Below are 19218 nucleotides of genomic sequence, written 5' to 3' on the forward strand. Positions count from 1 at the left end.
CTGCGGTTGTTAAAAGTGTTGAGTGTCTGGATTTATGTTTGTAAGGACCCTTCGTTCTAAGTCTCCAGTGAGTAGTTTGGAACAAGACAAGTAATGTTTTCATAAACTGGACAGGACTCAACTGTAAATGGATTGTATATGTGGCCATTGTGGTTAGATGACTCACAAAATCAACTATGCAATAGGAAATGTCATGAATATACTTTTCTACCAACACATTTCTGTAAAAATGTAGCTCCACACTAAAGTAGTTATTGTCTGACCAAACCTAACAAAGATCAATTCTTTTTTGTGCTTAGCGTTAATAAGGGTTACTTAGTGTTTCAACAATTTACACTTCATGTGTCATTTCTCTATTGACCAGGGGGTGACAGGTACTATAGTCATCACATAACTCATCTGTTTCAGACTAAAATAAGTATACATAGGACTTCTGTCTTCCATCCTAACTCGTCAATACATCTACATATGATTCATGGCAAGGAAACTTGTTGGAATTCTGCTGACTCTTGCAGTTTTATGGAATCAACAAGGAGTCCTTTTCTTTAGGGTGACACATTTCTAGCTCTTGGAAAAGTGCTGAGGCGACTGTTACAGTGGGTGTGTGGACACTGTTTACTGTGCAGGCAAGAACACACGCACACACACTCACATGCTAAAATGCACCCCCTAATGCATACACTTCAATCAATTTTTTGAGGAAGTAGGTGTAGTTTAAATCATGTAAATCGTCAACTTAAAAAGTTGTATTGGATTAGAGGGTTCAGTGGATCAACTGTACCAGGCTGGCAGGTAGGGAGAGACAGACTGAATGACAAACAAGATATAGGTAATTTATGACATCTTTAAATACCTGTCCTGAGTTTTAAATATAAGACACTTAAGGTACCCCCTTCACATCTGAAATAGGAATGTCCTTCCCTAAATTAGTATCATGTGGCCATGTGCATACAGACTTTACTAAGAACGTTCATGGAACACATTTCTTATAAATAAATAACTATATAAAGAACTAGATAACCAATACATTCATAATTTTATATTAGGTTTATAAAAGACTTTTTGCATCATGAAGTCATGAAAGGCACTTTTTGTATGGCAATACTTTTTACACTTAAGATACTCTAACAAATAGAAAAAGGACATGTTGTCTATATTGTTATTGTATGTAAGGATTCTTTTATACTGTTACAATGACATTCATAATTTTAAATAACTTCATATACATCTTTTATCATTCCCGCCAGCAGAGGGAATCTTGATATCTGTGTCAGCTGTGTGTCCATTAATGCCCCTCCTGTGGCTCAATGTTCAGACTAATCACTCACCTTCGTCACGATGTGGGGCCACAGCGCCTTAGCTATAAGCAGTCCTTTCACTCCCTCTAACATCTCCTCCTCTCCTTGCTCTGTTGACACTGCCTCTCTGAGTCTATCAAGGGAAAAGATTGCTTTTTTTTTTTACAGCCCTCCATAGAAATGAATGACTGTATTATGGACAAGACCCAATGACGAAATAGACATGTACATTTGTATATAGAACTCTGCTAAGCAACGTAATTGGAATGGATGGACTAACTATGTTTTTTTTAAAGGGATCCAATCATTATTGCACAATTGACAGTCAGATGACTGGACAGTAGCATATATAAGTACCTCTAAATTATCTTGGCACAGTGAAGGAATAGCAGTTTTTCACGTTACCTTTGACAGTCTTGAATGCTCTCACTGAGCAGCACCAAAGCAAAGACATTGCTTTCTTTAGACAAACTTTGCATCACAGGTTTCTCTCTCCTTGTAAACTGAGCATAATAAAACAATAACAAGCCCCTGTTTTTTTTCCTGGCAACCAGAATCTAAGATGACTTCCAGGAGAACTGGCACCAAAGCCAGTCGACCCATTAGGCTGCTTTGCTTCATGGGAACATTACATAATCGTATCCAAATGTACACTTAAGATTGGCGGCTCATAGTTGCAAGGTGGAGGGAGAAGAGGGGAGACAGGATTTGGGGGGGGGCTGTGTGAGGGTTTCTAGGGAACAATGTTTCCTTATGCCACAGCACAGATGAGCCTGAAGCATGTTGGGACAGAGAGCCTCCCCACACTCATAGTACACTCAGAGTGCCAGACCAACGTAGAAAAGATGATGATTATGTATACACACTGAATGTATAGCCTAGCTATTGAAGTTATAGAATTAATGAGTTAATATCTTTAGCCTACTATAGTTTGTAATGTAGCTTATAATGTATCAGTACGCTTTTATACAGAGAAAACGATTTCAACCGAGTGCCTCTTGATTTGCAGACAATTGCTCTGCTTGATCTATAGGCCGTAGCTTACAATCAGACATCATTAGTAGCCTACCAATATTGCAGTTCCCGTGCCAGGCTTATATTTCAGAGTGACTGGTTGCTTGCTCTTCAATTATATAACGTATATAGGCTATATATTTATTTGTCACGAACAGTCAACACTGCACTTCCTTGGGGTCTGAGCCATACATAGGCTACACCTGCCGCATTTAAATGCTGACACAGGTTCCATTATGTTAGATTCCTAGTAAAAATATTTCAGATTTGTCGGGAGCTAGTTCATCAAGATAGCCTACTGGATGAGAAAAAGAAAAAAACTATGTTCCGTGCAAGTAGCGTGCACGGAGTGGCCGGATCAACACGCACACACGCATGCACACACCACACACAAACGCACACACACAAACACACATGCAGTGTGTTCTGCATGTTTTTATGTTTGGATTCTTTGCGCAGGAAAGAGCCAACATGCTAGCTCTACAAACACTATAGTATATTCCAGAAGGTTCGGGGTGGAGAGACATTGCCCGTCAATGATTTACGAGTAGGCGTTAAACTCCATCGTGCTTAATTAACGTGAATTTAATTTCAAAACTGGGGTAGGTTGGGGTTGCCAGTTTCTGTGCACAGAAGCCCGCGAGAGGTAAGTTCGACTGCGGAGCCATGTGATAAGCAGCCGACCAATCGTTTTGCGAATCGTGGTGTTGTTTCGTTTTGTGGTTAGATAACTAGGTAGCTAGCCTAGTAGTATCAATCTCTTCACTAGGAGCTATGTGTTTTGACTTGGTTGCTAGCTACCTACTTCCTAAACATTAATGTTTGCTACTGTTTTTCATGTTAGCTACGCAGCTGAACAATTGGCGGAAAACAGTGCCTTCGTTGTGTGCAGATGTACAAAGGTAAATTCTATGTGTAGGCAAAGGTAACACAATTCTCTGGTTTGTTGTTAGCTAGCTCGGCTAGTTAGCTAGTGAGCTATCTCAAAAGTCATCACACAACAGTCCTCTGTGTGATATTGATGTCTATGTATGCAGTTTCACATTTGTATTCTATAAATGAATGGTAGCTAGCTATACAGCAGAAAAGCAATGAAAGTGATCATCCCTTGTAGTACGGTCTTCCTTTTAAAGTGCTAACGCTATTCCTACAGTACGGGAGGATAATGGCAACTGCACAATCAGCGCTTACGTTTGCAGTGTGCGTCCTGATGATAACAGAACTGATACTTGCCAAAAAGGACTACTATGAAATTTTGGGAGTGCCCAGAGATGCCATTGAACGTCAGATAAAAAAGGCATTTCACAGGCTGGCTATGAAGTATCACCCTGACAGGAACAAAAGCCCAGACGCTGAGACGAAGTTCAGAGAAATTGCAGAGGGTAAGGGAAGTTGGACCATGGATGTTTAAATGTTGCTGCAAGTTTTAAAACATTGTAACTATGCCTGAGAAGTTTAAGACTGTTGTCTAAAAGCAAATTCAATTTTCTTCTTTCAACAGCATATGAGACATTGTCGGATGAGGCGAAGAGACAAGAATACGACCAGTTTGGACACAGTGCGATATTTAATGAGGGCACTGAAGGTGGAAAGGGGCAACATTTCCACCAACACTTTAACTTTAATTTTGACAACATGTTCAAGGACTTTGATATCCACAGTCAGAATAGACATTCCCGGCATAAGAGACACTTTGAGGAGCACCTTCGGTCCCACCAGGAGGCCCACGCTAGGCACAAGAGGAACTTTCAAGGAAGCTTTGGCGCTGGTGCTGTTTTTGATGACGTGTTTGACAACATGGAAAAGTTGTTCACTTTTGACCAGCACCACAAGCGGACTGACAGTACGTTTCAAGGGACTGCAAAACAGCACTGTAGAACGGTTACACAACGTAGAGGGAATATGGTGACTACATATACTGACTGCACTGGGTCTTAATAAAGCAAAGGAAAGCCTTCTAGTGTTAATGTGACCTACCACAGCACACTGCAACTGCAAAGGCACCTGTTGCCTGGATACAACTTAGTTTTAATGCTGTGATATGAGTGTTAGTCAAGACTAACCAGATACTTTTCAACACTATAGCACTGATCTGTAAAACATCTTTCTCAGTTTACATAAACTATAGGTCTGAGTTGGAACGATAGGTCTGTTTATAGTGTGCAGACATTTAAAGCTATATTAATTGTTAATCTGTGCCAGACCCCTTCACATTTACATCTAAACCCCTGATAAATACTAATTAGCCTTTAGTTAGTAAGTTCCTCCCAAATCTAATCTGGTAATGCCATAAGCACCTTCAAATGAGAACATTTTGTCTTTTACATTCTACATTTTGGTTAGTATTCTCTCTAGTTTGTTAAGCCAAACCCTATTGTAAATCTTGCCATGGTGTAAACAAAAAGAGGTGGGCCACAAAAACACTGGGTCAGTTTCGCTTGTGTTGTTTAAAAGGTGCAACTTTGTCAGCAAAATTGTCCGGTCAGAACATATAGCTTAGCTAGGCCCTAGTTGAACCCCCTATTTTGATGTTAACAAAAGGACAGTATATTATGCTGGTTTTGCCCACCACTCATAGTCAAAAGTATATAGAAGAAAATGTAGTCTTAAAAAGGGAACAAAGCAATTAGCACTTATTAAGCAACATTTAGTCCAGCAGAGTAATAATGATAGTTTGCTGATGTTTGGTTTTAGCTAGCATATCACCCGTTACCTTATTTTTCATGTAGAATAGAGAGGTTTAAGTTTTCCAGATTTGTTGTGCAATATTGTATGTCTGCCACCCCAAGTTTTCCACATTGTCAATTGTGGAGAATATCTTCAGTTGTTAAAGCACTTTTATAATATGAATCCTCCTATTGGCATGTTTTATTTTGGTATTATTATCAAAGAATGTAAAATAATAAGTAAAAAGCTATCTTTTACTGATGAGAAATTATCTAATGTGTTTCTCCTTGTGTTGAGGATTCTTTACGGTGAGAGAGTAAGCGTTTGCAAATGTAGTTGGTTTCCGGAACAAATGACTTGCTGTCCGTTTAGGTTTGCCATTGCAAATACTCAAATTCCCAGAGTGCACCGCTGAATTAGTTTGTGCGCAGTTGTTTTTTGGGCCCGGGTTGCATGAGGGTGGGACATTGGATGACTTTGTCGCTGTAGCAGTCTTACTGAATTGTTAGTCCGATTCATTTAGACAGTCAGCTAATTTTAAGAGCAATGGAAGCCCTTATACCCGTCATAAATAAATTACAAGATGTGTTTAATACAGTCGGTGCGGATATTATCCAGCTACCACAAATTGCTGTTGTTGGAACACAGGTAAGAATAGCCAGCCACAGTGTGGGTAGCTAGCAACCTTAACACTGACATCTAGCTACAGAACTTAGGATACAAGCACTTGCAGGTCACTAACTAACGCTAGTTTATTAGTTTTTTGAGGTGCCCCACAAAGGCGTAATTATCTGAGAGTTTGCGTTTTTACTCGATAATTGTTAATCTTTCTAATATGCCAGCTAACATGGATATATTGTAGACAAGCTAGTTGGCTAACGCGGTAGCAAATATTAGCCTATTTGAATGCATGCTTGCAGACAAGGAAGGGGAATTCTGTTTCACCTTTAAGATAGCCTTTACTGTCAAGCGAGCAGTCTCGTATTTTATTATCAATAAGCAATGAGTCTTGTACGTTTGCTAATTTAAGTAGTTATTCTGATTAGATGAGCCCTTCTACCCTTGTCATTAACGCTAGCACTAGCGAGGTAGCTTTGCTACTAGTACTAGACTTGTGTTTCACATCTATTTCTGGTACTCACAAAGTGTATAATTCTAGACTAGTTAGTCTTGCCAAAGTTAAATTGCTTTACAGAAAATTGTTGCTTTGGCTAATAACCTAACAGCAATTGTGTGACATCAGTCATCAAGAAACCTAAACAATCTGACCTTTCCTAGTACATGTACAGTAGTTTACAAACAATTCTTACGTTATTTATCATGGTGTGTGAATGCAGTACAGAATCATATAATCAGAATAGTTTTCAATTGAGCCTAATTGGTTTACAGCAGGATTCTCTTCCAGGGATGTTTACTTTTACTGGTCTGCTAAGAGGATGTGCATGTCTCAGCCTTTTGGCAGCCTTAACGACTGCCCAGATTTCCATCCTGTGTTCTAGTGCAGAGTATGTCTCCTTATGAGTGTGTTGTCAAAACAAAGACACAAAGGGGGGTTAATTTGATATCATGGTTACTTACATCAAGATCTATGAGCTGATTAGATCATTACATTGCTCTGTCAGGTCTAAATTTACCACAGGTGAATCTGGTTAAAAACAAATCAGTTCTACATACAAGCTCATCTTCGTGCATCTTTTATTGAATCAAAGTCCAGGACACCCTACTTAGGGAGACAAAGTTAGACAGTAGCATATGGGACTTAGACTGTAGAAGTGAATCGTCATTTCGAATTCACAAAAGGTTCTGGTCAATGAAGTGATGATACTGTGTGTTTACAGAGCAGTGGCAAGAGTTCGGTGTTAGAGAGCCTAGTTGGCAGAGATCTATTGCCTCGTGGCACAGGCATCGTCACCAGGCGGCCCTTAATCCTCCAGCTGGTTCACGTAGACCCAGAGGATCGGCGGAAGAGCAACGAGGAAAACGGTACTGCCAAACACAACTTCACTTTTAAAACTAACCAAGTCACTCATTTTCACTTGGTGTGTGTGTGTAGGAGGAGGAGGAGGAGGAGAAAACTGTCTCTCCTGTCTGACCTTGGATGACTCTAAATGTGCACCAGGAAGTGTGACTGTGTTGTTGTTGTGTCTGTTCAAGACACAGTTGTTTGTATTGTGTGTGCTTGTCTTTTTTAGAACTGTTGCCAGGCAGCGTCAGATTGGGTTATGTCATTGGCACCAGAGTGTCACACTGCATGATTCAGGAAGACAATAAAGAAGCTCCATGTTAGCTTGGCCAATTCTGAGTTTGGTGTCACTCTACTGCAGTGGTCGCCTATGCAGCAGAGGTCTTTACAGAACTGTACAAGAGAGCTGTCAAGGTGCTTTCATGGGACTGTGACAGATATTCCCTAACCGGTATCTCCAAATAGAAAGTCAAAATGAAACACCTTGTTAAGGTTTTCATGAGAAAGATATGCACATCTTCCGAAGCCTGCGCCCTGGGATAAATGCGATCATGAGAAAAAGACTGCCTCCGCAGCCTCTTCTGCAGCTAGTCTAACCCCCTTTTTTCCTCTTATCTCTCTCTAACCGCAGACTCGAATACCTGGAAAAATGGTCGCCTTTATAAAGGTCTCCTTTTCCTTGTTACTTGCTTTAGCCAGTGTGTTTGTTTAGTAGCTTCTCTTCTGCCCTTTCACCCCCATCCAGCCACCAAGCCTGGCTTTGTTGTTTTCTTTGCCTCTATTTCAACTGCATTTGTTTAGCTCACACCACTCTTGTAAGTTCTGTGTCTCTGATTCAGTTGTTTCAGACAAAGTTTTTAAGCTGTCTGTCTTGGCTTAAGCGCAACTCTTAGCGCATGGGAAGACAACCTCTATTCATTTAGACGTGCAAACAAACACCTCCTAAATGTCTTCATGTAGCATCCTCTAGCTAACTAATAGCCCCCACTCTGTTGATATGGTTTCCATATTACTGGTTGACTTAATAAAAAATAGGCCTCACTGTTTTGTATTAGGATCAATAGCCCATCAATGTTATGAACAAGTGCTCTCTGATTATTTATTATGTTCAACAGCCAATGATTCTTTTGCTGTTGTCCAAAAGCAAGTTTATTCCTTATTTGTTTGTTTAAATCTCTGGTCCTGTGCTGTGGGATGCTGGCTTGGAAATATATTCCCTTTCCAGCTGAGCCCCCATGCAGTGATCTCATCTCCTGAGACGTTCAACATAATGATAGTGGGTCTCAAGAGGACAGCCCCATATCACAACTGCCAAACAGGCAGGGACTGACACTAACTGCCATCTGTTATATGTTTCCCTTAGGCATTGATGGAGAGGAATGGGGGAAGTTTTTACATACGAAAAACAAGGTAGGTTACATAGTTTCAGCCCTTACATTTACATTTATGCATTTAGCCAACGCTTTTATCCAAAGCGACTTCCAAGAGAGAGCTTTACAAAAGAGCATAGGTCACTGATCATAGGTCAAGGATCAGCCCTTGTATTGTTTCAGCTAGCATGGGGATGTAAAGGCACTTCTCATTTCAATGGTTAACGCTGTAGAGTTACTTTTCCCTGCAAACTGTATGACTTCACTTAAATATTTAATGAGCTTATCCAAATATAGGCCAAACAATCAGCCATGTATCAATTCTCTAGGATCAATAAGAACGGGGATGTCATTGTGTCATGATGTGGAATTTGCCTGGCAGTAAAGTAACACAAATCAGATGAGGCACACATCCTCTCCCAAGCTTAAAAAACACTCAAGGAAGTAGGGATAATGTCTAGGGGGAATACAACAGTTGAATAGAATGTGTTGATCTCTGATACATAACCCCTTTCATCTTTCTACAGACATGCCTTTGTCATGCAGGCTACTACAACAGATTTGATGCTGTCATTAATAAAGGAATATATTTTTGTTGAGATAAGAGTTCAGAAAATGTGCATTGTCCAACTTAAAGTATGTTAGTCTAAACTTTAACTATCTTACTCATTTGTAATGTACTTATAAAACAGCTCCTAGATGGTGTTCCCGATGTTAAAGCAGTGTGTGTACTCTTTACACCCTCTGTATTCAGATCTACACAGACTTTGATGAAATCAGGCAAGAGATTGTGACTGAAACGGAAAGAGTATCTGGCAGTAACAAGGTGCGTCAGTCTTTCTCCTATGTTAAAGCAAAAGCAAAAGTTTAAATACAATTTCATGCCAGTTCAGATAAAAAAGAAGAAGTAAACTGGTGTATGTGGGTTGTCAAGTGTGATTTTATTTTAAATTTGTCTGTAACTCGCAGGGAATCAGCGATGAGCCCATTCACCTGAAAATCTTTTCACCTCACGTTGTCAACCTCACATTGGTGGATCTGCCAGGCATCACAAAGGTAAACTGCAAACAATAACTTTCAAAAGGACGTGTCTGGCAATTACAATTTTAAAATCGTACTGGCCCTACATTTTTGTTGGGCAGGTTAATAGTGAATGTACTATGAATACCTATGCATTTGAAGACATTGGTGTGAAATGACAGGAGGTGGGAGAGTACATCAATGTTTGTGTGTGCATATGCTAACCCAGGTACCAGTGGGAGACCAGCCCAAAGACATCGAGCTGCAGATCAGAGAGCTGATCCTGAAGCACATCTCCAACCCCAACTCCATCATCCTGGCTGTGACCGCAGCCAACACAGACATGGCTACCTCTGAGGCGCTCAAAGTGGCACGAGATGTCGACCCAGACGGTGAGGCACTCCCCGTGTTGATGTTCTCTGTTTATGCTCTTTTAGTTTTTCTTTCACAGTAAAATGGTTCATATTTTCGTGTGTGTGTAGGCAGAAGGACGTTGGCTGTGGTAACCAAGCTGGACCTCATGGATGCTGGCACTGATGCTATGGACGTACTGATGGGCAGGGTCATCCCTGTCAAACTGGGCCTTATTGGAGTAGTGAGCAGGTTGGTAATAGTTTATTTTTTCTCAATCCACACATCTGAAATGAAATTACACACACTAATTCAAATCAATATACGTATATACCTAGAATTGGATAGAATTTTTTACATTGTGAATCGCGTGAATCACTACAAGACTGAATCGCGATTCAAGGGAATCTATTTTTTCCCCCCACCCCTACAATACACAATTTTTTCCGTTCCGTTCCAGGAGCCAGCTAGATATCAACAATAAGAAACAAGTATCAGACGCCATTCGTGATGAATATGCCTTCCTACAGAAGAAGTACCCCTCACTCGCCAACAGAAACGGAACCAAATACCTAGCCAGAACACTGAACAGGTATGGCGCCAGATTCCTGTACCATTCATCCAAGGGTGGTAATCCTCACTAACGTCGGGTTTAATCACTGTAGATACCGACAAGAAGTAGCCTTAAACTCCCTCCCTGTCTGCCAGGCTGCTGATGCACCACATCAGAGACTGCCTTCCCGAGCTGAAGACGCGTATCAACGTGCTGGCTGCCCAGTACCAGTCCCTCCTCAGCAGCTACGGTGAGCCCGTAGACGACAAAAGCTCAACGCTGCTTCAGCTCATTACTAAGTTCGCCGCCGAGTACTGCCACACCATAGAGGGGACGGCCAAGTACATTGAGACAGCTGAACTGTGAGTAACACCCTCCTCCTTCCCCCTTGCCTTTAAACGTTTGCTCACCTGCATCTCCAACACTCAACACTAGAGGGCTGTGTTTTTATCAATTATTCAATAACTGTCAGAATGGTGACCTTGTTGTTGGACAAATGTTTTTCCCCCCCCCCTTCATGGTTTTAGCCTGTGTACAACAGTGTAAGTTGAGCACCCCTTGAGGTTCAGGTTGTTTAATTTGTAATTGGTTAACTACATGTTCCTATGTTTCTTCCTATTGGCACTTATTTGCTTATGTATGTATGCTTAATGTTTTGGTTACCCACAATGTTTTTGGGGCTATCTCATTTATGATCATTGACCGATGCACTTTTGTAAAGCTCTCTCTTAGAAGTGGATAACAGCGTCTGCTAAATGAATAAATGTAAATGTAAAAATGTAATTTTTCTTGCAGTTGTGGTGGAGCACGAATCTGTTATATATTCCATGAGACATTTGGTCGCACACTGGAGTCTGTGGATCCACTGGGGGGTCTGACGACTATAGATGTCCTCACAGCTATCAGAAATGCCACGGTACGTCATGTCACTCTGCTCATACCACGCTCTCATTCTTCCATTGCACAGTTTTTTTTGGCATCAGTATCCTTGTGGCTTGAGACAACCAGAGAGAATTGTGGGTAATGTAGTTCTGATGAATTTGTGTGTGTGTGTGTGTAGGGCCCGAGGCCTGCCCTGTTTGTGCCTGAGGTGTCATTTGAGCTGCTGGTGAAGAGGCAGGTGAAGCGCCTGGAGGAGCCCAGCCTGCGCTGTGTGGAGCTGGTCCACGAGGAGATGCAGAGAATCATCCAGCACTGCAGCAACTACAGCACACAGGTACACACTTACATTTAGTCATTTAGCAGACGCTCTTATCCAGAGCAACTTACAGTAAGTACAGGGAATTCCCCCGAGGCAAGTAGGGTGCCTTTCCCAAGGACACAATGTCATTTTGCATGGCCGGGAATTGAACCAGCAACCTTCTGATTAATAGCCTGATTCACTAACCACTCAGCCACCTGACTCCATGCGTACACACATACGCACACACATAGACAGGAACAACACTGAAATACCACATACGCACATCAGATTTGGCATCATCAAATGCTCCCCCCCCCCCAGGAGCTGTTGAGGTTTCCCAAGCTCCACGACGCCATTGTAGAAGTGGTCACCTCCCTCCTCAGGAAAAGACTACCTGTCACCAATGAGATGGTGAGGCATCCTTTATTACCTACCCCTCCTCCTCATCATACACGTTCAGTAGGAATACCTGAATTATCTTGTCTGGTGGACTCGTGTATTTGCCGTCTTCATCTCATGCTTATCCTCCTCTTAGGTCCACAACCTGGTTGCCATTGAGCTGGCCTACATCAATACCAAGCACCCTGACTTTGCTGATGCCTGTGGCCTCATGAACAACAACATAGAGGTAAAAAAAGGAGTGTTCACAAGGTGTATATGCCATTGAAAAAGGCAAAGTAGTTCCTGTATTGATGATGATTAATATGGTCTTACAGGAGCAGAGACGCAACAGGATGAGAGAGCTGCCCTCCTCCGTCCCCAGAGATAAGGTACAGTGCAGCGACACAAACACCAAGCCAGCTAGCATGGCTACAGTTTACACTTTTTTCCTTTCAATAGTTTTCTCTACTCTTGAGCCAAACACTTTAGCCCACTTTCTGCTTTAAGATTTCTAGTCTTCTATTCTCCTTGGTTCTTTTCTCTTTCTCTCTCTCTCTTTCTCGCTCCTTCTTTACTTCACTCTCAGTCCCTTAAAGGCCCAGGTGGGCAGACTCTCTCCCCCACTGAGCTTGTCACCAATGAGGGCGAGGGACCCAAGGTGTGTCCACCTCTCCCTTCGTCCCTGCCTGCTGGTCTGATGGCATGACACCCCCCATCCACCCCAAACATCCCACTTAAGCCTTACCCACAACCTCCTCCCCCACTCTCCAAACACCCATCCTGTAATACTCTCTGTCAACCTCTCACAGTGAGACCTTAAGTGACAGTAAGATTCCTCCCTTTTTTACGGCCCACAACTAACTCTTCGAGAAAGGACCTCCTCAGAGCCCTTCTCGTGTACCCTGACACCCTGACCGAGGGTAACCTTTAACGCTGTGACTGCACTGAACATTTCCCCCTGTACTTCACCACTGCATGATTTTGTCCCTATGCTTGAGATATAGAACCTTCTGGAATGGTGTCTGTGTGCCAGTGGCCCTCCACTGTACATGCATCTTGTAACAGACCCTGGTGTTGCATCATGGGAGTGATCCAGACAAGCGGGATCAGCGACACTGACTGCATCGTTGTGTTGTTTGCGTGTGTGCAAACGTATGTGTCTGTCCCTCCCCAGGGCGCAGGGGGGGTGCAGGGAGACCAGGGAGATGGCGGGACTGGCAACTGGAGAGGCATGCTGAAGAAGGGAGAGGATGGCATGTCTGACCGAAGCCAGTCTCAGTCTTCCCTGCAAGGCAGTCCTCTGAGGGGCCACGCTGTCAACCTGCTAGATGTGGTGCGTACAGACTACACTACCCACAATACACCACTGCGCACAACATGCGTTTTGAATGGTTGTTTCTTTTGTGTGGTACACAGCCTGTCCCAGTGTCTAGGAAGCTGTCAGCCCGAGAGCAACGGGACTGTGAGGTCATAGAGAGGCTCATCAAGTCATACTTCCTCATCGTACGGAAAAACATCCAAGACAGGTAGGGACCTGGTCGGTTTGATGCTGCCAGGCTATATACCTTGCCAACATTATTACTGATCATTACTGACCTGTTTCTCTTTCTCCTTCCTTCTATGTCCCTTCTCTTTTTGTCTTCTGTCTGTAGTGTACCTAAGGCAGTGATGCACTTCTTGGTGAACCACGTGAAGGACAGCCTGCAGAGTGAGCTGGTGGGTCAGCTGTACAAGGCAGGCCTTCTGGATGACCTTCTCACAGAGTCCGAGGACATGGCCCAGCGCCGCAGCGAGGCAGCAGACATGCTCAAGGTACCATAGGGGAGTTGAATAGGACTCTTTAGAAGTCTGGTTTGTGAACGTTGATTTAAGTGAGTGAAACAACAGTGTAACATGTGACAGATTTAACCTTTGTGCATAGCTATATCTATATATCTATATAGCTGAATATAACTACAAATATGTATGCAGGGTTACTATGTAGACCTGTATTTACCTCTTTTTGCATCTCCAGGCATTGCAAAAAGCCAGCCAGGTGATCGCAGAGATCAGAGAAACTCACCTGTGGTGAGAGGAGGCTTGGGTCTCTACCTCCAATCCTCTCCCTCCTACATGGACTCACCCCTCTCGCCAAGCCCTTCATCCCTGTTCTGTCTCAGACACCCTGGGCAGCAGAGACAGCCAACTTGAAAATGCACTCGTATTATATAGTTTTCATGTACTACATGGACTTCACCTGCATTTGAAGGGTAGTGCACATCAGTCGACGCCTCTACCACTTACAGTGATATATATATATACGCACACACACACACACACACACATACATAGGCTCCTATTGTAGACGCTAAATCCTTGATAATGTATTCAGTAAATAGACTGCTACAAACGACTCAACGCAGTGTGAATGTAGAGCTTACAGAGGAATGTTTGTCTCTATATGTAGATATAAATTAAAACTAGAAATGAAAAATCTACCTGATCTGTAATCTATGGCTTTGGATTCTGCATCCTGTACTATGTGTTACATTTGAGGATTTACCTTTTATGTCTATTTTACAGCTTGTTTCTTCATTATAGGGTAACAAGCTAGCAATAGTTTCAAAGCGATCAGCATTTTACCATTTGTACATTTAGTTTTTCACTGGAGTGGTTACTTGTTGACACCCTAGCAATAGAGCCTTTTTTCAACACACACACACACAAGTCAAATTGTTGTCCATCTGTACACCATGCACTAAATATGTAAACATTTTGCTGAATTGAAATTATTGTATTTGTTTATCCCGGTGTACTAACATCTGATCTGCATTTGTGTAGTCACATTTCAGATCATCTAAACCCTATAGAAAGACGTTGTGGCAGATGTTGTGATTAATTTATTGATACTTTGGTACAGTGATGGATACAGTTATGTCTGACAGATGGTCATACAGAACAGCAAAGACAGAAACACACAAGATACGCAGACCGATCCCAGGGTTCAACTTCGGCCCAGTGGGCAGCTCTTTTACCTCAGCCGCCCTCCCATCTTGCCCTTGCCGCGACCCTTGGCACTAAAAGGATGGGGGGGGGGGGGGGGATGGGGGGGGGGGCAGGATAGAGTTAATATTGCATCAGCCAGGTGCTAGCAGCCAGGTAGTGTGCCAGCTTTACCAGTGGGGGTCACGCAAGTGCAGCCCTCCGTCTAGAAATGACTCAGGTGTTCATGTTTGTGTGGTTTCAGGATGTGTGTTGTTGCCATGTCTGAAAGGTCTAAATGTGCTGGATTGGGAGAACAGGGTGTTTATTTATTTGTGTGAATTTGTGTTGAATGTTCTTTCTTTTGCTGCATTTTGAGACCCCACCACATTTGCCCTCACTGTGTCCTGTGACCACTTAAGCTTCTATCTGATAAGCATGAAAGCTACCAATCATGCAGTGACCAGATGCAACATGAAATGCCAATAAACAAACATTCATACTTACAGATTGAACACGGAGACGACAGAGTAATGTGAACAGTAAAAATGGATGAGTGATTAGACATGGGGATGGTCATGATTTTAGTTTGAGTTCCTTTCAAAGTTTGTATTTGGTCTTATTAAATAAAAGTTGTTCTGCATGAAAACAGTTCTTAAACTTTATTCACCCTGACCATGACCATGTCTGGTTCAGAAGTGAGGGATGGCATGAAGAAAAAGGAAGTATGGATGGAAGGAACAAGTGACCAATGAAGAACACGAGACAAAAAAATCCCCTAGCACATCACATCTGTCCTGTTCCAGTTTGGTTTTGGACCATGTGAGTAAAAAGGGTCTGGACAGTGGGTTGATGGCAATTCCTTATTAGAAATGACCATGCACAGGACGTGGTCCAATTACTGCCCAGTGTCCAGTCCCTTTAGGAGCGAGAGGGAAAGGTCTCAGTGTTCTTCTAAGTACTTACCTCTGGTGGTCCTGGACACGAGCGAGAAGCTGGTTAATCTGAGGACACACATAAGCCTGGCTAAGCGTTTCAAGCTTTACCATTTGATCACACCTTTTATCACTGAGGAGTCCTGTAGGATCCATTGCCATTGAGAGGAGGAGCCCATGAACCTAAAGATCTGCTGACCTTGTAGTTCACCTGAAGCACATCCACTACCCTGCCTGCACGACCTTCCTGACCTGTGACATTACCATGCCAGTAGACAGCAGGCAACACCCAGTCTCAGAAGAGACTACAAGCTAAGACGAGAGACTAGACGGTGCTGAGGGGACATTCCCTCGTAACCACCCGAAACTTACGTCTTCTGCTGTTGATCACTGACTCTGGTCTGAAGCATAGTAATCTGAAAGCAAGTCACACATTTAGAAGTACATGCACGAGGTTGAGGGTCCATTCAGAGATGAGAGGACTGGAACGACACTAGTTTCAAATTAAATTAATGATATTAAAATCCAACAATAACTGAGGCTCATCCCGACTCGTTCAAATCCACTTCTTGCTGGCAAGGACTGGAAGAGATTATGGTTGTAAAACAAAAGAGAACAATTGTATTGCCCATAATATACTATGATGTCACTTACATCATACTTCTGTCTTTTGAGTTTCTCGCTAAGGTCAAACTTCTCAGCTTCCAGCTCCATCATCCACTGCCACATCTCACTAGCCTTCTCCCTAGACACAAACAGAAATTCAGGTTTGTATTACATTTTCCAATTCACATTTCTTCAGAAGTTAGAATAAATATACTTTTATGAGACTATGAGATGTACTAGATGCTAGTAGGCTTTTCTGTAGATTTAGGACTACAGCAGATGCCAGTGTTGTGCCAGGAAATGAAATGACAAGTCCTATCTCACTTCAGTTTGTCCTCGTTGAGATGATCGATGTTGAGAGGCTTCCTGCGTTCAGCCAAGAGCTTCTTCTTCTTCTCCCGCTCTGTCTGTTTCTTGGCTCCCTTCCGGTTCTCACTCTAGAGGTCAGGTAAAGAGGAAGCATCATTTGTAGCTCAAAACCTTTCTTCCATACATGACTAGTTGGTTTTAAATAGTATATTGAAATTGTGTTTTTATGAGCTTCTTTATCTGTTTTGCCAACTGACCTTCTGTTGAATGCCTCCATACTGGTGAGTCATGTTAGTAAGAGCCTTCTTCTTCTTGGCATCGTCATCATGTTTCTTGCGATGTTCCTCTTGCTCCTTCCTCTCTTTCTCTTCCTGTACATTGGTGAGGAGAATACAGACAGTTTATCATTGGAAAACCTGCTGAGGGAGATCTATTGTAAAATACATATTTATGATATGATATACATATATATTGTATTGTTAACTTCTGCACTTATTTGCTTATTTTTCTCCTTCTTTAGATTTGTTATTGTTGTTTGTCTGTTTTGACCACTATGACTTGCGCTGCTGCCTTTCTTGGCCAGGTCACCCTTGTGAAAGAGGTCTTGATCTCAATGGGCTTTTTATCTGGTTAAATAAAGGTTATAAATAAAAATGAATTAATTGGTCCTTATGTGGAAGTTGTGTCATCGGGGCTTACTGCGAGCCTGGCCTGCCTCTCCTTCTCTCTCTCTGCACGGACCCTCTGCTGATCAGCTCTCTCTGCACGACGTTTCTCCTGTACACATAGACAAGACCAGTTTCATCTTCATCCTGTTTGTGTCCATCATTTTTGGTGTATCACAGGAACAAGCACGGGTGTCTTCATATAGTCACTCACGATTCTGTTGACGAGGGCAATGAGCTCTTCTTCTTCCTTCTTCCTCTGAAGGAAGTGGGCCTCGATCAGACACTGCAGTTCAGACAGGTCCTTCTCCTGCCGCTTCCTGTGTATGTCCTGCCGTGACAGTGTCCCATAAGGAAGCAATAATTTGTGTGTCTGTGTTTGTGTGTGTGTCTGTGTGTGTGTGTCTGTGTGTGTGTGTCTTAGGTGATTCTACTCACATCGAAGTCCACTTTATCACCATCTGGGATTTTTGGTGGCTGGATGTTTGGCACAAACCTGTTGAAAGGTGTTACATTGGGAACATTTTAGATTCATTTTGGGGTGTTTTTTTAGTATGTTTTTATATACATATATATACATAATTTTTACTTTAGGTGCAGTAATAACCTACTTTGGTTTAGGCTTGGACTCATCTGTGATAAAAGACAGAGAGAAATATTACAAAATAGACTCAGTTACCCTCTAGTGAGTAAAATTATATGAAACCCATTACCTGTAACCTCCTCCTGGGCTGTATGTGAAAAATGTATAAATATACACATTATTTCAAATCATATTAATTTAGAGCTCTAGAATGATGAGAGGAAAGAAACATCATTCTTACCTTCTTCCTCCCTTCATCCAAGCAGTGGAAAAAATACAGTGACCCCATTACACACGGAATGTTGAACATGTTTGCAGAATTGTATCTTTATGACTATTATTCAAACAAAACACAAGGTTTTACTCACTGAACCTCTTCCACCGTTTCCTCTGTGTCTGACATTGTTAGTAATCGGAGTCCTGAAAAGTAATACATAAAATAAATGTCACCACGTCTTTCTGCCCAGGTGAGATAATCTCGACATCACATCATCTGTATTGTTTAATGGAATGACAGGTCTCTACGGAGATGTATAAATAATATAATTTATATTAAATGCATGTTTAAATATTTATAAAATAAGTAATGTTTATGATCAAAAACACAAATCTGACTGTGTGCATAATTCTGAGTGGCCAAAGTATGCCTCGCATTCAGAATTCTGAAGTATCATATGAGAGTCTGAAAAGAAGCCTTGACATGATGGATTCCATGGACAGTTTGATATTGTTACTCCTTTAGAGGTGATGATCTTTGAGAGTCCCCACCTGTCCAGTACAACATGAGTGACAGTCCATTACACTCGGGTCTGGCCAGTTTAACTGAAGCAACAGACTTGACAACCCTGCCATCCCTTAGTTTAGACTGAATAGAAATAACGTCTCATCAAAGAGATGGGAGATCTACCTATTATATCTTAGGGGCTGTTTGTAAAATATAAATATAATTGGTAATATCTTAAAAACACAATTATCTATATTTCAATGATCAACCTACCAACATCTCACTTTAGAAGACAGAGACCAATATAATAACCAGATTGTATTTTAACACACAGGCAAATTATTTCACCGATTTACAATCACCCCACTGCAACATGCAAATATGGTTGATTTATTTCATGTAGTGCTGTCTCTTAAAATCATAATTCCTTACCTGACACCCAGACTGAGAGAGTAGAACAAAGAGACTCACTCCAATTCCTGGGGGTTCAGAATTCAAACAAGTTTGGGCATCAAGTCTACACAGTGGAGCCCTCCTACTCATGTGACTTCACCATCCTATGGTTGGTCAGCATGGAAGAGACCTTCGTCTATTGTTAGAAGGTTAGACAAAGGAGCCCAATACACTCACACACA

At 42.1% G+C, this 19218-nt stretch overlaps 3 protein-coding genes across 5 annotated transcripts; 2 read left to right on the forward strand and 1 right to left on the reverse strand.

Moving 5' to 3' along the window:
* The first annotated feature begins 3028 nt into the window (after positions 1–3028).
* dnajb9a (DnaJ heat shock protein family (Hsp40) member B9a) lies at positions 3029–5233 on the forward strand. Its single transcript, XM_047034767.1, has 3 exons — positions 3029–3214; positions 3466–3694; positions 3814–5233. The coding sequence occupies exons 1-3, from the start codon at positions 3131–3133 to the stop codon at positions 4248–4250; spliced, it is 750 nt and encodes a 249-aa protein (XP_046890723.1). The 5' UTR covers positions 3029–3130; the 3' UTR covers positions 4251–5233.
* Positions 5234–5326: 93 nt separating this feature from the next.
* dnm1l (dynamin 1-like) lies at positions 5327–14571 on the forward strand. 2 transcript variants are annotated; one of them, XM_047034766.1, is made up of 19 exons: positions 5327–5627; positions 6818–6962; positions 8306–8352; positions 9067–9138; positions 9282–9368; positions 9562–9724; positions 9815–9935; positions 10144–10275; positions 10392–10598; positions 11032–11152; positions 11297–11452; positions 11741–11830; positions 11955–12047; positions 12136–12189; positions 12387–12458; positions 12975–13133; positions 13217–13326; positions 13453–13612; positions 13815–14571. In XM_047034766.1, the coding sequence occupies exons 1-19, from the start codon at positions 5526–5528 to the stop codon at positions 13869–13871; spliced, it is 2148 nt and encodes a 715-aa protein (XP_046890722.1). In that variant the 5' UTR covers positions 5327–5525; the 3' UTR covers positions 13872–14571. The 2 variants fall into 2 exon arrangements, with proteins under 2 accessions (XP_046890722.1, XP_046890721.1); XM_047034765.1 differs by lacking the exon at positions 12387–12458.
* A 95-nt stretch (positions 14572–14666) lies between these two features.
* Positions 14667–19170, reverse strand: tnnt2d (troponin T2d, cardiac). Of its 2 annotated transcripts, none has more exons than XM_047034768.1 (13): positions 19016–19170; positions 18228–18279; positions 18101–18111; positions 17990–18007; positions 17888–17909; positions 17715–17772; positions 17491–17607; positions 17311–17388; positions 16869–16982; positions 16627–16739; positions 16351–16441; positions 16069–16112; positions 14667–14856 (listed from the first exon to the last, which is right to left on the reverse strand). In XM_047034768.1, exons 2-13 carry the CDS (start codon positions 18260–18262, stop codon positions 14811–14813), a joined length of 747 nt encoding a protein of 248 aa, XP_046890724.1. In that variant the 5' UTR covers positions 18263–18279; positions 19016–19170; the 3' UTR covers positions 14667–14810. The 2 variants fall into 2 exon arrangements, with proteins under 2 accessions (XP_046890724.1, XP_046890725.1); XM_047034769.1 differs by lacking the exon at positions 16069–16112 and adding an exon at positions 15728–15765 and having other exon boundaries at positions 19016–19165.
* Between the last annotated feature and the right edge of the window lie 48 nt (positions 19171–19218).

Source organism: Hypomesus transpacificus, chromosome 14 (genome assembly GCF_021917145.1).
Source record: "Hypomesus transpacificus isolate Combined female chromosome 14, fHypTra1, whole genome shotgun sequence".
NCBI classification, from domain to species: Eukaryota; Metazoa; Chordata; class Actinopteri; order Osmeriformes; family Osmeridae; genus Hypomesus; species Hypomesus transpacificus.